At 42.5% G+C, this 17089-nt stretch overlaps 2 protein-coding genes across 5 annotated transcripts in view; one reads left to right on the forward strand and one right to left on the reverse strand.

The window, feature by feature from the left end:
* ITGBL1 (integrin subunit beta like 1) overlaps positions 1 to 7338 on the forward strand; it is a 361063-nt gene extending 353725 nt beyond the window's left edge. The window contains exons 10-11 of the mRNA XM_004704285.3: positions 5360 to 5473; positions 6506 to 7338. Of these exons, the coding sequence (XP_004704342.1) occupies positions 5360 to 5473; positions 6506 to 6597 (206 nt within the window). The 3' untranslated portion in view covers positions 6598 to 7338. The remainder of the gene's footprint in view (positions 1 to 5359; positions 5474 to 6505) is intronic.
* The window catches only part of FGF14 (fibroblast growth factor 14), a 780497-nt gene continuing 765268 nt past the window's right edge, over positions 1861 to 17089 (reverse strand). For 3 of the 4 annotated variants that reach the window (XM_004704289.3, XM_004704291.3, XM_004704290.2), the window contains one exon: positions 1861 to 13750. In XM_004704289.3, the coding sequence (XP_004704346.1) occupies positions 13614 to 13750 (137 nt within the window). In that variant the 3' untranslated portion in view covers positions 1861 to 13613. The remainder of the gene's footprint in view (positions 13751 to 17089) is intronic. The other variant, XR_006679433.1, reaches the window with a different exon arrangement.

Consider the following 17089-nt stretch of genomic DNA (forward strand, 5'->3'; position numbering starts at 1 on the left):
TGCTTGACTAGCAGTTTCTGACCCAATCAAGCAACCTTAGAAAGAGATTCAGGAAAAAATTCTTCCCAATAGTCCAGGACACCACCCCTCCACTTACACACATTACTTATAGCAAATTTATTTTTGCAAAGAATGGTTCCAGATTAAGCTTGATTTTGATTTCTTTGGGGGGATAAGCTTCTTGGAGGGCCATTCATAATCCTGCTGCCCTGGGGTATAAAGCATCGTCTCAGAGGGTGTCATTCTTTTGTACTAGTGTCCAGCAATGACCCGGAAATGTGCAGGCTTTCCCCTGAGCTCTAGGGACTGACTGCATGGAACTATGTCTTGATACCTACTCTACTTTCCTCTTCTGATGTGACCTCCATCATCCTTTGCAGTCCCATAAACCCTCTTTTCAGACCAAGTACAACCTTGGCTAAACCCTCAAATATCGACCCTGGGTCAGGGTTAGCATTTCTGTATCCTTTTGAGGAAGGCAGAGTGAAGTAAATGTGAACTAGAAAAGACTGAATCATGTCCCTCATTAACTTCACCATTGGCCCTGGGCTACCCAGAGGAGGATTTGGAATCAAGTTATGCCCTGGGTTACATGGGTATCGAAAGCAGGTATAACTTAACCTGTTCCTTTGAGCCAATGTGATAGATCGAAAGGGCTTTGTGATAGAATTTCACAGATGAAGTAGATGGATCCATGACCACATATGTGTAAGAGGAAGGTTGGAAATTGATACCAATGTACCTATTTCAGTAAATTACCATGTCTTTAGCTTCAAGGAAATCTGTGCTTGGGATTTATGTTTTCAGTGCTTAGAAGTAAAACAAACAAACATTAATTTAACACAGTTACAGCAGTCAAGTGATACTTTGACATAGACCTGTTCATTCCTATTACACGCAATCCAGTCCAAACCCCAAATAAATTTTGTACCAGTGTTGTCTCTGAGAGCCTTGGCTTCCAGAAACACCTATTTGGGGTTCAGGGCATGCTGGCAGCACCAGTATAGGAGAAAAAGGAGGGTTTTGCCTCTTTGGGGTGTTCAGGGGAAGGGATTAAGGAGACACAGAGAACAAAAGAGTGTGGAGCCCTGAACAGAACACAACAGAATCTGTCTCTAAACCAAAATCACACTCCCTGCCATGGACTCACTTCTGGTTCTGAGACCGTAATTCTTACCGAGAGGAGAAACCCCTGACTTTCTCCCATGAAGCAGCTTGTGGTCTCAAACGGCTAACCTTGTGGTTAGTAGCCCAATCCATTGAGTCTTTAAAGTCAAAAGTAGCCCCAGTTCAGGATAGTAGTGCTTGTGTTAGCGATGAACATCCATCATCTTGGCAGCTGTTGGATGATGACTACCTTCTTTCACCCAGTTCTAGAGCTGCCGGTACTGGGTTATAGGTGAAGAGAGGAACAGACCCCAAGACAATAGCACTATAGGGTAGCAGGCACAGAGGGCAGGGGAACAGCAGGGTGGTCAGTACAGAGAATACGACCCCCTCTCCACCTGAGACCCCAGGAAAAGTAACTCATGAAGGTGAATTTGCATCTTCAATATTATCACAGAAAAGAAACCTGATCCAAATCATTTGATCAGACCATGTAGAGCTAGATCTCATGGGCTTCTCAGAATGTCCTACAATTTTTCTCAAGCTTTTCTGGGAACCCCCCTTCGGGTCCTCATCCCAAAGGGCCTCTGGAGGGTTTTCTCTCTGTCCTTCTGGGACAGGGGTGAGCGTTGGACCCTGTGAGCGCCGGAGCCCACCATGGCACCCAGCACCTAGCCAGGGGTTTCCACACAAAGACACAAGTCTGAACCCACGTGCCTCCCAGGAGCTGTGAATAAAGCCGTCACCACAGGAGACGATGAAGAAATAGCATTTTATTTCTTTACAAATTTATAGCCAAGACAATAAATCACTCCATAGAAAAATTTAAAACAAGATACATTGTTGTGACCTTCAGAACAGATGGAGTAGTTAGGACACTGGTGAAAACTGCCTGCTGGGATGTCAGTTGCAGCACTGGGCCAGGCTGGAGGAGGGGAAAAGAAAGGCTGAGATGATCAATGGGTGACTAACAAAGGCGCTTTGCCTTTCAATGCGAATCACCAAAAGAGATGAGTTTAGAGGCCAGATCTGTCCTTAGCTACCTTTACGAGAAATGGGACAGAATTCATAGGCATGTGTTCCTTTGCAGATTTATTTATTTGGATTGAAGAGTATTCAATCACTCGTCAGCCTTGATGGCTTCTGCCTAGATCCAAGGAGTCACTTCCAGAATTTGAAAAGATGTCGCATGGCCCTGGCTTTACACAAATGTCTCTAAAGGCTTCCTTCAACCACAGCGGTGGGCCTTGATGGATCTCCACCATCCAAATAGATCCACAGTACACACACACACACACACACACACACACACCTCCCCCCACACCATCCCCAGAGAGAATGGGCCAAATTTTGCTTGCAAAATCCCCCTTAGCAGAGGCTTCTCTAATTGTCACATCCAGTCTGGTCGTCACCTCAGGTCTGCCACACCACAGCTCCTCTTCAAAGCTGTGGGAGGCGTCACAGATAGGGAACGACAAGGTATCCTGAGTCAGAACACAACCTTGGGTCCAATCGGTAGTTTGCAGCCTATGTGCCTTCGACAATTTCATTCTCTTTTACTTTTTTCATCTGTGGGGGCAAAATAATTTTGTGTTTCTCCTTCTTAAATAATTAATACCCACTGAGGGCAAATGGGAAGCTATGACTGATTCCCTTGGGCTGTGGGTCAGATGTGTGCACAGACGGGCTTGGGAGCTTTCTTCGGAGTTCTTACACTGGGAAAGAAAGTTCCTGGATTCGAGGCTCTGTGGGCATGGACTCCCTGCCCTCCGGCTCCTGGGAAGATTGAACCAGCAGTCCACCTGGGCTGGACTGAATAGCAGCAGTGCGAGGACACTCACTGGGCTGACTGGTTGTTCATAGTTTGACATTCATGCACCCTACGTCTATCTGATAGAACCCCTAAGTGTGCCCTATCTTGAACTGGAAATGACCCCGATTTTTTTCATAAAAGTGGTCAGAGCTCTGTGTACGAGGTGTTAGCATAGGTCCTTATAACTGTCACACTCTACTATTATTGCATGCTGTTGATTTCTAGTGTCACAAACAGAACAATTTCCTGTCTCTACGATTTACTGAGCACTGGCAGACAGGAAAGAGCACAGCAGGGGGGAAGGCTGAATTGAGGAAACCTAGTGTTTCACAGTACATACGAAATAAGTCCCCATTTCCCTTTCCAAAATTTCAGTAACCGAGAATGATGGGTACTGGAATTGACTTGGCAAAGGGCCCATCAATGGGTACCATGTTGGCTTTCAAGCGAATTTTAGGAAAATTCTTTGCTGTGGTTTAAGAGAAGCCTTCGAAAATCAAGCGCAGTTATTTTAACAGTTCAAAAGCTAAGGTTAACTTGTAGGATGAAAAATGAGATCTGTCCTTTAACTGTAACATTAAAATGATATAAATAAAAACTATCCTAGGTCTAATGCCCAAATATCATGGAGTACATTGACATATATGAAATCATGTACTCTTGCTGTAGAAATAATTCTACACTGCAAAGGAGATACTATTTAAAAACAACCAAGCCCTGGGAAATTCTTTAAATCATTAACATCATCTGGTGATAGAAACAACACACTGTTTGATGCCTTCTGAGGCAGGTCCTCAGGCAGCCAGTGAAATGCAATGAGTTTTCATGATTGCCAGGTAGATAATAATTATTTGCTAAACAAGTGGAGTATTGAACAATTCCATCCTAGAACTCTGAATGAAAGTCTTTAAAATAGGAATAAATAAACCTGTAAGCCAAAGGAACCCTGTCTGGACTACGCCACTGGGTAGCCACCATCTCTAGTCGACTGATCTAAGAGGGACAGCTCATTGGGTCCCAAAAACCAACAAGCCATCAATCAGTCAACAGAACTGACATTTGTCTGGATTTTGCCCAAGAGCATGAAAATCAGCCCATATGCTGCCGAATAAGTTAAGAATAAGTCAAAGCATGGTCTGATTAAGCAAGAAACGAAAAATAATGAAAAGTACTAGTCTTCACATACAGATATAGCTCCTGGACGACTCTCGGACTTTGAGAAGTTCGACGAGGAATGGTGAGAATTCAGTTTGGCCAATCGGAATGCTTGTAACTAAAATGCATCTATTGGTTTCCATCATCAAAAATAGTAACAAGTGATGCTGGGGACACTTTAACATGATTCCTTTCCCAAAATCTGGAAAATGGTCATTTTCCTACCCTAATCATACGAATCATTCTGATTGCTAACTCATTTTTAAATACAACGTGGTTTAAATTATTTCCTGCTTCCCCTTCTCCCAGTATCTTTTGAACTTAGCAAATCAGTCTACTTCATTTCCTCTAAAAGTGATATTTACCTGAACATTGGAATGATAGCGATCTTTTAGTTTAATTTTAAAGTTACCAGCCTTCATTTGTGTCTTTACTGCTATTAAAGATATAATTTTGTCACGTGAGGATCTACACCCTGTTATATGTGAGGGCTTCAACAAATGTATGGAAATGTTCTGTTATCTTTTAATTCTGTTTTTTTCCCCAGGAACTTTTTGGGAAGCTCACTTTTCTAAGAACATTTAGACTCAGAGATTTTGCTCCTCTTTGTGAAGTCCTTTAATTGATATATCTACCTTTTGACAACAGGTTTTAATTAGGTAGGAAACCCGAGGAGGAAGACAAGAGATAGCGGGAATGGTAGGCAAACCTGTAAAGTAACATGTGAACACCTTGGTGGGATCAGTTAGAGAATCTCTTGGCAGCGTCTGCTAAGTTATTGTGTGTGCATTTTTAGCAACAGAAGAAGCCACTCGTGGACGGTACATACTTGAGAAAAAACAAGTCAATGAAAATCTGAAACTGTAAGCATGACAATTGATACGTTCTTTTGATTATAAGGGGCATCTTCATTTGACAGGACTTACAATTAGATTCCTGGATTTCCTTGAATAGCAGGCAGTTTCAAAGCAGAATTCAGTTGAGAGATAAATATATAGCTATATTCCATTTGGGGAGGCTGTAAAACTCAGCCACATTTCACACTCACAGATATTATAACCAGGCTAGGCTGTGAAATCTTTGCCCAAGGCTAATTGCAACTGTCTAGAGGTTTAATGATGCCTTTCCTGGATAACCTTTGTGGATTATAGTAAGGAAAGCCCCCCTCTGAGCAACCCATCTCTCCAAGGAGCTTTTTCCTTTGCCAGGCTGTGAAAATATTCTAGTCTGCACTGAAAGCTTTCGTTATAAATGGTCTGGGAGTAATATTCTTTGTGATTTCAGGTTCCTGTCACTGTGGCAAATGCATTTGTTCCACCCAGGAATGGTATGTTTCGGGGGAATTGTGCGACTGTGATGACCGGGACTGCGACAAACATGATGGCCTCATTTGCACAGGTGCAGTATCAAGCCATTGCGCAGCGTTCCATGCCAGGGGTGATCATACGGCCAGGTTATGTGTACCACATAGCACTTCATATGGAAGAAAAGGAGAGCCATTTCTTCCTATGAAGTAACTGTTGAAGAGAAGGTGGGCATTTTGGAATAAGCCTGTTATGTCCAGGAATAGAACAGAAGACTATGAAGGAATGGAATTAAAAGTATATATTTTTTGAGAAACATTCACAAAGTAGTCTCCCCCCTCTCCCTACTGAAAAGTCATACCAAGAAGCTATCTACTGAAAAGAGGAAAGGATCCCCTTGGTAGTCGTTTGACTTTGAGCCTGATGGAAGGACCTAGGTCCCAATAGTTCTAGGATCACTAAAGTGTTCGTTGGTTGTTTATAATAAAGAGTTTGTGTGGGTGCAGAGGCTATGAAACAGATGTGTTTGTATAATGGCTATTGGTATCCTTAGTTATTGGGCTTTAATTATGACTTGCAAAGTAAGTGTTTGGGGATTCAAAAAATAAAAATAAAAAACTCACCGACATTGAGTCGCTTAGACTCATAGAACTGGAAGAGCAATGGGGAAACATGTTTATTCTCTTGACTTCTAGTTTAAGATAAGAGATGTGCCATTAAGCTAGCCATTCATTTCCGGTTGCTCCTGACAAGGGGCCTCCACTCACCGAGTTCTTGCCTGGCCTTGCAGTAGGTCAGGAAGCTCTATGTTTTTTAATAGTTACTCATAAGTCAGGTATAGATTGTTTCCTAATGGAAAACAAAGCTACCACATAGGAGCCCGGCTGGGACAATGCAGGACGGTTGCTATTTGACTGGTACAATATACATGGAGGGACCAAATGCAATGCTTTACTTGTTTGAAAGAACACATTTCTCATAGCTGCCTCATAAAATGCAAAGACCCCTGTAAAAATATTAAACTGTTGCAGATGAATTAAATGAATTTTATTATGGAGGGGTGTGTTTTATTAGAACTCAATGCGTATAGATCACGATCATGCATGTTCTGTGTATTTTCTTGCAGGGAATGGAATTTGTAGCTGTGGAAACTGTGAATGCTGGGACCGATGGAATGGAAATGCTTGCGAAATTTGGCTTGGCCCAGACTACCCATAGCATTCTTCACTTTTTAAAAGCTATTGAAACATATAAATGAAAACCATGTATATTTACCACTAGGACAGAGCAAACTGACTATTGTATGTTTTTCTATTTCTAAATGCCTGAAAGAATTCCGTTGGAAATAAGTTAAGCAAATGTGGATGCAGATGCACTAGAGAGAACCCTCTCACTCACCCCAAATCGTTACATCAATGCTGCTCCACAGGGACCAGGCTGCCCCAAAAAAGACATTTGGGAATGCGTGCAGATCATTTTGATTGTTATACTAGGGAAGGCAGTGCTACTAGCATTTAGTCTGGAGAGACGGTGGATGCTGATCAGCATCCTATCGGGACCAGAGGAGCGCCGTAACGAAGAATGATCTGACTCCCAATGTCCAAATGGTGAAGTTGAGAACTCCTGAATTACAGTTGTTAGACGTGCACATCTCTGTGCAACAAAGACCATATTTAACACGAAGGAAAAGATAGATCCCTCACAAGGTTTCCCCAAGTTTCTGTGTCACAGTTTCTCTAGGAAAGCGATGAAAACGAAGGCATACGGGGTGTCATGTCAGGGGGCAAGACACAGCCCAGAGCTCAGATCCCTCAGAAATGAGAAAAACTGTTCATGTTTTCCCACTAATTCGTTTGTCTGCTCACGTTTCAACCTCACAGAGGAATGGTCTTTAGGGTGAAAAAAGAAACTATGAAAAATGTACGATTTAACATTTTAAATAAAGAATTCCACAAATTATTCCCACTCTGCGTCGATATATATGTATCAATTCATCATTAATGAAAAGGTGAAATGAATGGCTATTCAGGGATCTGCAATTCAGATTAGTAGAATTAAGGGATCATATATTTTATACTGGGCAGGGGCTACATGTGCAAGTAATCAGATTTTGTTATTAATTCCTTCTTGGTATTTGACCTTTAGGAAAGGCAACTCTCTCGTGAGATATATGGTGGGCATGAAACATGCATGACTTTGCCTTGAAAAATTCTCTTTTTTTCCTTAGGGATACATTATTACCTGGAAAAAGTGGAGTCATGCAAAATAATCAAGAGAGACTATGATAAAATGGCACCAATCTCAAAATCGGAGGAAACAAAAACAAAAACACCCAGAAATGGATTAAATATTCATTACAAGTATCCACTCGATGGTAGAAAGAAATTTTTTTATTTTCTTAATGGTGAAATTTTTCTGTGTATGAAATTCACATTGAATTTTGAAAATGTACAATTGGGATATCCTTTAAGTATTTACAGTCGACTCTACTTATACAGATTAGGCAATCTTTAAACATTTAGTGTTAACAATTGTTTTTGCCCTAAATGTGAATTACATTTTGTAAAATTCTAGAAGAAGGTAGCAAAAACCATTTCCATAGTATTTAAGATGAAATTTTGGAAATTTTATTTTCATAACATAAATACTTCAGAGTCTTGGCTTGGACCGCATAAGCCAAATGACCAAAAAGTAAAATAAGGAAATGTATGCATCTGCTGAGCTACTTAAAAATTGAATAGTGAAAATTATTTCAAGAGAAAATTTAACTGACTCTGATTTTATCATACTAATTGACTAGGCTTTAAAAATTACTGATAAGGTTCTAATTTTTAATTGATTTATAAAATTATCTCTATCCTGAGATTAAGGAGTACAACCATATTGGCTGTATCACTATTACTGAAGATGTTGATATATCCATTTTGTGAACTGAGGGAAATATTAATAATATAGATTGCATTCTTTTCTCTAACTAAACATCTCGTGCCTCAAACAAACCTATTGGAAATGTTCATAGGAATCTTATTACTTCTTTGGTGATACAAAATCATCCTAATCCCTTACATGACTCTCTTGTCTTAGAAAAAGTGGCATCCGGTTTGCCTTCTAGCAGTGCTTGATTTCCTAGAAAGAGGAGGACAGTCCTTGGCACAGAGACACAGCTGTTACATGTTACTGTTTGTTTACTTATATTTTTATATAGGTTAAAATGTGGAAAGGGAAAACATTTTAGCCCTCGATCATAGGAAACCCGATAGAAGGTTGGATTTGGCCAAGAGCTGGACCACGGTTTGTCAGCCTCTGCTCCATGGGCACTTCTGTGTATGATTTCTTGTACTCATCACATGATCTCAAGTGTCTCTTATTTTTCTTAGAACATGCTCAATGGTATTGCGCCTTTTCATTAACAATGACAGCAACCATAGAAATGCTGTTCTCTTAATATTCTCATATAAGATTTTAAAAATTTAAATCGTGGAGAAATCATGATCTCATGAAGTTCAGAGGGCTTTTTATTCAATTTGGGGGCACAAATTAAATTGAAAATGTATTACACTCATTCTACATTCAGGAATTCACTTAACTGGGAGGGCATTATAGAATAGGTCACATGACAATTACCTCAAAATCATTCATCGTTTTCTCTTTTATAATAATAACTTTAGTACAATAGGAACAGCTTGGCTGTCCTTCTTTATGTCAGATATGATACTCTGTGTGTACGTGTGGTTTTGATTTGTAATTCAAACACCAATCTATTCAGAAGGGATTTAGCTTACACATTTTGGATTGGAAACATAACATTTGCAAGTAAAAACATAACTCATACACTTCTTAAATGTGATATTTTACTTTGCCTTTTGATTCTATTACTGAGAGAAATCACCTGTAAAGAAAGACAAGGCACAGACAAATTTGTCCTTGGTGGGGAAATATGCAAAAGCCATTGCCTGTCCTTGCTTTCAGGGACGTACAGTGGGGTTAAGGTCAACTGAAATGAGTACCACAGATTTATAAGTGGTGGAATCATCCTGTCTGTTTGGCATGCCAACACTGAAGACTCTCTCATATAATGACTTTTGAATAAAATTCAACTAAGGCCCCAAGACCTATCCCCAGTGTCTTCCTGGACTCTAAGCGACTCTAGATCCCAGAAGCATATTGGAAGGTATAGCCAGCTCCCTCCTCAAGAACATTTGCAACCTTAGTACCAGACATCATTAGACTGACTACGATACAGAACAAACGAAAAACAAAACAGACCACGCCTCGCCCTTTGTGTGCAGACTTGGTCATCACAGCCCTGGAAGCCTACATGGTACTGTAGAGTGAATGGCTTCTGTGTGCTGTCTTGTAAATTAAGAAAACTAAGCTATGACATATATTTGACTCCTATGGATCACAATTTATATCCTGGATTTTGATATGTCATCTTATATTTAATTACCTTCCCTGAATAAGACCGTGTTCTGAAATAACACTGAAACCAATTTTTTGTTACTTTCTCTTTTTCTAAACAGAATCTCTGAGTCCCTCCTTCCCAGGGACACACATATAAATCACATGTACATGTCAATTTATATGTGTCATATATAAATTTCAATTGTGATATAGGATACAACATGAAATATAGAGGGATGTGCCTAAAGTACAGGAAAAGGAAAAACAAAGTCAGGAAACTTTTTGTTGAGGGTCCCACATCTGATACAGTTTACCTTGAAAAGACTGTGTTTTGCTGTAGGCATGGATGAACCAAGTGACTGGCCAGCTGTGATAAAGAAACTGCTTTCCGACCGGGATGCCAACAAGTTGAAGGATTGAAACTGGAGTCATTTGGGCTGCTTGTGTATGTCCGTAAGCCACCTCCAAACCAAAACACTTAGGTGAGCAAATTCAGCACTGCATACGACAATTCTAGGATTCATAATGAAATAACAGTCCCTTTCGTTCGACTCTTTACTTGAGTGGACCTTTCAGCTCTTCAATCATTTTTCTAATCTTGTAGAGAGAAACATGTTAGAAAACAAAAATGGGGTCACTAGAAATATCTGAACAATTTACATTCCCAAGCATTGTTGAGGGACTGGGTGAAGCAATCAACTACCATAACAAATCAGCAGAAACAACCTTTCCTTACCAGATATGCATGCAAAAGAAATAGAATATTATAGACTCAATACTATTGACGTATGTACATGGATGTACAAAACACATGATCTGTAAAGAAAAACAAATTCCTTCATATGTACTATACAGAACATCAATATTGACATATTGCACTTACTAACAGCAAACAGATTTTAAGGGAAAAAATGGTGTGGTATAATCCCCCCAAAATAGCTAGAGAGGTATCATCAAAGAGCTAAAATTTTCTTTGGCATGGTAAAGGGGAAAATTGAGTTTACCAACTTATTTACATGACATTTCTCTATATCTGTGGGTGGCATGATGCCATTCTGTTACATAGAGTTGCTTGATGTTTATAATATGCCTTCTTATAAATCTTTTATGCACGATGTGGTATTTGTAAAGACAACACATGATATTTAAACACAAACTATACAGTGCAGACACACTCTTGGCACATATGTATGTAAACTTAGTAATACATACCGACAGTTCTTGAAACACAGGTCCTACTACATGCAGTTCATCAGTGTTGTCCTCTTCCCATGCAACAAATGCGACCAGACATGAAATAAATGATCTAACTAAATTACAAATAACAAGGTGCCTCTGCAAAATGTCTAGACATGGATTAGAAGAAAGTATTTTTACATCAATTCAAAGGAAGAAGTGCCCTTTTTGACAAACCACATAAAAACAAAACAGAGGTGGAAATTTACACAAAATCTGTCATTCAAAACAAATTAATTTTTGTTAATTATAGCCAATGTGCACATTTTTCGGGGAAAACAAAATCAGCAAGTGGGACTGATTACCGAAAGCTAATAAGTCAAGTTACTTGCTAAAGGGTGTGTGTGTGTGTGTGTGTGTGTGTGTGTAGTGGGATAATCTGAGTCTATCAGTTCATTGAATTAGAATCTCTAGTTAAATTATTCTTATTTTTCCACATATTAAGGGGGGTATATATTCTATAAATAATCAGTTAATGAAATGGACCTAAGGCATTTTAACCCATCCTCTTACAATAAGTTTTAAAATGGAGTTACAAGAAATCCAGAATTGCCAAAGGAATCATTTTGTGTATTTGTAAGTTGGTATTATTGGCAATACATCTACTCACCCATTATGCTAATGTTTTATTTATTAAAGTGGAATCCAATTGAAAGTGAAATCAGCATAAACAGTTACATTTATACTAAATCTTTAATCAGCTAAGCAGGCCAGCATTTTCCGATGCTGGGCGAGGGCCGCCATGGGGATTGATGAAAGCACTGACAAACTAAGCTCCCAGTAAATACAGTGCAGATGGGGAAATGGTGGTGAGGCCATCCTTCCACCTGGAATTAATAACAAGAGGCCAGTACGCATTGATCCCACATACAGTTTTCCATAAATGAGGTTCACTTTGGTCTTAATGAACTTTTCTGAGAAAACACTGCATTTTATTCAGTACGCACAGAATTAACAAGTACATTTCCAAACCGTTCTGGATTAAACACTTTGTAACTCTTTCTCCAATGTTGAACATTTTGCATGGTCTCTTCCCTGTGCAGTCAGGATTCATGGCCTTTTCTTAGTAGTCTTCCCTAAGCTCAGAGTTCAACCATATTCAATTAAAATGAAATTAAGAAATAAGAACAAATAAATGGGATGGACTGAAACCCTGATGTTCAAATGTGTTGGTTTTCCTCATCTTTGTCTAGAACAGTTCAACAGACTGTATTCTGAGATCATGGCAAAGGCACCTCTAACCCAGCCATTGGGCACGGGGCCCCTGTGGGGCTGTTAGAGGTATGTACTGGTGACATACACAGTACTGGACTCAGCATGCTGAGCTAACAAAAATAATTTTTTGTCCTAATATGTCAGTTTAAAAACTTGTCATTAAACACCAAAAATATTAAAGTCTAATTTATAACTATCATTTGCATTGCTGCTGCCAAAAAGAACACAACAGCCGCCTTGCCCATGCTCTGCTGAGGACGAGTGGGGCACAGCCCAACACAGGGATGGCATAAGGTTCAGGTCATGAAAAACAGGATGGATTATATCTGAAACGGATTTAGGTAGCGCAATTCTTGTAGGTTGTAATTATTGGGGTTTTTTTTTTCCTTTTCCTTTTTCTCCTGTTTTTCCCAAATAATGAAGATTAGTAGATGAAAAATGACCCTTAATCAGGCCTACAAGGCCTACAGAGTTCTTTGGACCCACTTTCCCAAAAACCAGTGGGTCTTGCTCGCTGGGCAAGGCAAATGTTACCATTACCAGTAAGCTTGTGATATGTATAAAACACACACACACACAAACACACACACAAAGAAACTATGTGGGGACATCAAACACACACCCTTGAGAGCATCCCACGGAGTGTGTTTGACCCATTCCCCACCTCCCAAGGCCGGCCTCCGGGGCGCAGCATCTGCCACTTGGATAGAGGGTCTCTATGTGTGTTTAATCAATTGTGTGAGCCCGAGACAACAATCTCAACTTTTATAGATGCAATTTGTCCTAATAGGTTTAGAAGGCTTCCTGATTCCCTGATTGCTCTTCGAACTAAGCCAACTGCCACATTGGAGATTGAGAGGAACACAATCCCTGCAAAAGGTCACAGACAGTGGAGCGAGCAGCCCTGTAAAAACGGGGAGGAAGAGGGATCCATAATAGCACAGGTTTTACAGCATCTAACTAGAAATGACTCAATAGTATGGGTGTGCTACAAAATCGAACCGAAACACATGGATCTCGCTGAAACAGGACTCAAAAAGGATTATGGGTAGCGGTCAGCAGGCAAGGTATCAAGTGTACTTGTGAAGTATGTCATTCACATGAAGTGTCACGGTCACAGAAAAGATATTAAAAAGGCATTCCATATCTGGTAGGGCATTCCATGGTCTGAGTTGAGCTGGTTACCCAGGTGTCTTCTTGGTGTGGGTGGTGCAACGGCTTGAGATTTATCCACTTGCAACAAAGAAGTTCTGAGACAGCAAAGAGCAAGCACTCTGACTGCCAGTGGCTCCTCGGCCACCGGGGCAGGAAGGTCCGGGAAGGACAAAAGGCTCAGCCGTGCTCGGGACGAGGAAGTCTCAACACCTGTGAGGGTTTGGCTATGTGGTCTTACTCTTGTTCACTGGTTTGCCTCCGTTCATGATCGCAGACGCACTTGTGCTTTTACTTGGAGTCACCCCAGCCTTCGGGACTGTTTCTCCAACATCATGCAAAGATGGTTCTCGGTACATAGCGACTAGTGGAGAGGAGAAAGGCATGTAGAAAGGAGAAAAAGAAAGAGCGCTGGGTTAGTCTCAGAAAGGGCTCATCCGTCTCTGCAGAAGACACCGGTGGTTTGTCTGTCCCTGTTTGCTGTCATGTAAAACAATCGCCTTCTAGCAGAATTTCTGTTCTAAAGCAGTTCTTTCCAGCCAACAACCAGAAGAATGTATCTGTTTATGTTATCTGATTACAGTTAGATGTACTCAAATGGGCATACGTTTTTGTCTACAAAATGCAGTGTAAGTGGACACTATGGTCCTGGTTGCACAGTGGTTTAACAGTTGAGCTGCTCACCTCAAGGTCAGCAGTTCAAAACCACCAGCTGCTCTGCAGGATAAAGATGGGGCTTTCTACTCCCCTAAAGAGTTATAGTCTCAGAACCCCACTGGGGCAGTTCTACCCCGTGCTACCAGGTTGCTATGAGTTAGCATCAATTAGATGGCGGTGACTTTGGGTTTTACAGGTTCCTTGGGCTCCTGCAATAGCGTGTATAAGAGCACACACATCCCACAGAGGAATGGCAAGCACTTAAATTAGCTTCTCTTTGAATAGCAAGGCAAACTCAAATTGTTTTCAGCTCTACACCAATATCAACACTAGAAGTGCTGATTCCTAGTAAATTTCAGGATGCTAGATATTTACACAGAAAATTAGTAAAATATATTTTTCTCTAAAGGATAAAAGACAACGTAGCCATACTACTAGACACTTCAAAGCTAGACAGAGCAATCACACAAAACCCCCGCCTCCCTCTCACCTGAACCATCTGGAGAGCATTGTTCAGATACTCCATCTCCCAATCATGGACTAAGACCCTTAAACAATTGAAGGTACCTATGTGTTGTGATGTTTTCATTTCATTTTCTCGTTTAATTTTCTTGCATATTATACATCTAATCATGGAGGTGGATAGCTCTGGATCAAGAGGCAGTGGGGGAACCAGAAAAAAGGGGAAATTGTATGGTTTAAAAATCAGGAAAGGTAATGCATCAGGGCTGTATCCTCTTACCATACTTGTTCAATCTGTATACTGAGCAAATAATCAGCGATGCTAGATTATATAAAGAAGAATGTGGCATCAGGATTGGAGGAAGGCTTATCAACAACCTTCAATATGCAAAAGGCACAATTTTGCTTGCTGAAAGTGAGACATCTATGAAGCACTTAGCGAGGAGGAGCAAGGATGAACCAACCCTTCACTAAGAATTAGACCTTAATTTAAAGAAACAAAAATTCTCACAACTGGACTAATGATAAATGGAGAAAAGATAGGACCAGCCATCAACATTCGTTGAAACAACATTCAAGAGATCATTGCATTGCTAAATCTGCTGCAAAAGACCTCTTTAAAGTGTTGAATAGCAATGTTATTACTTTGAGGATTCAGGTTCACAGGACCCAAGCCATGGTATTTTCAGTTGCCTCATATGCCCGTGAAAGTGGGACAGGGAGTCAGGAAGACTGACAAAGCATTGCTGCATTTAGTTGATGGTGGTGGTAAAGAGTACTGAAAGTGGCATGGGCTGCCAAAACAACAGACAAGTATGTCTCTGAAGAAGTGCAGCCAGAATGCTCCTTAAGAGCAAGTATGGTGAGGCTTTCTCTCACGGACTTTGGGCATGTTACCAGGAGAGCTGAGTCCCTGGAGGAGGACATCATGTTTGATAAAGTAGAGGGGCAGTGAACAAGAGGGTGGCCCTCTAATAGATGGATTGACACAGGGACTGCAAGAGTGGGCAGGGCCAGGTGGTGCCTCTTTCTGTTGGCCATAGATCACTACGCATTGGAACTGACTCAAGGCCACCCAGCAACAACACTGACGTTCTATAGGGCAGAGGCAACGACTGGCAGAAGGACAACAGGCACTAATGTCCGAGTACAGTCTGAGACATTGTCTCAATAAACTCTGGTGACATAACTAAACCCTCAAGTTCCTATGTGTTAGGTGGGAAAATGATTCTAGGAAATTGTAGAAAAAGATATTTAAGAATGCCTGACCCGAGAAGGATTCAGAGTCCGGGAAGATGGTGGACCAGGGGACCCGCGTACTTTGAGAGGTCTTTCGAACAAGGCGGGTTTGGTGTCCAGGTAGCCGAGTGGTAGGACTCTGGTGAGTGAAATATCCCCCTGGGCCAGAACCCCACCCACACCCCACACATTTGTTCTTAGCCGGGGTCTTGGTGATCCAGGCCCCCATTCGTGGGACATCGCAGGTCACTAAACCCCCGCTATCGCGACCTAGACTAGCTCTAGCCCCACTCCATCCCCAGACCCGGACCCCGCGCCCAGAGTCGCTTGCCTGCTCTGCAGAGACACAGTGGTGGCGGGACGCCACTAGGAGAGAAGCGCCCCATTTCCGCCGTTCCCCTCTCCCCATGTGGTAGCGATCTGGCCCTGGGCCCGCGTCCCTCCCTCCATCAATCCAAGCCCCAGGTGGCTGACCTGCAATCTACCTGGGGCTGGCTGGGTGACCCTCACAGGGGACCATCCACCCCTACTGCTGCCTGGGACCTCTCCACTGGCATCCCGTTTACCGGCTGGCCACCTCCGTAGCCTAGCTCCCACTCCATACCCAGCCCGGCACCAAGCCTGCTTCTCTCCGCGACACTGCGTCTCTGCAGGAGCCCCAGCAGAGCGCTAAACCAACCTGCCGCGGAACAGTGAGTGCTCCTGCCCACTGGGAGCGCTAGCGACAGGGTTCTGCACACTTGCCAGAGCGACCTTGCCCCCCTGGGGCGCTGAGGGATTTCGCGCGCCCAGCAGCTCCGGGCCTGCCGGGCGACTAGCTCCCCGCAGGGCGGAACACTGTCACCATTGCCGGCTGCTTCCCGCCAGTGCCGCCGCTATCCGAACCAGTGCAGACCATCCAGTGCAGAGCCTGCCCCCACTCACAGGGCGGGGGGCTCTAGTGATAACCACCCGCCGGCTAGGGAACCTGTGAAGCGGCTTTTCAGCCCCTGCTGGAGCTGTCTGTGTGCTCCGCTGGCGCCTATCACTCCAGTGCCCCATGGGATCACCAGTGCCAGCTCCAAGCCTGCCCCAGCCCTCTCCAGCTGGCATAGGAGGCGGGCATTGCGATCTGTGCCTCTCAACACCCCTTGCGGCCCCAGTTTTTCCCAGTCGGTGCAGGAGGCTCGCCCTGTGGGGCATCCCCCACCTGCTTAGCCACTGCCCACAGGCTTCCCCCTGCGTGGCCTCTGCCCGCAGGCTCCACTCTACAGGCCTGCAGGGACCTGGGAGGGCTTGCTGATCTGAAGAGCAATTTCCCATCACATAGCCCTGCTCGGGAGCCCAGATCAGCCTCGCCTACCTC

Source organism: Echinops telfairi, unplaced genomic scaffold (assembly GCF_000313985.2).
Source record: "Echinops telfairi isolate 266 unplaced genomic scaffold, ASM31398v2 ScPeMD7_7467;HRSCAF=8505_0, whole genome shotgun sequence".
In the NCBI taxonomy this organism is placed as follows: domain Eukaryota; kingdom Metazoa; phylum Chordata; class Mammalia; order Afrosoricida; family Tenrecidae; genus Echinops; species Echinops telfairi.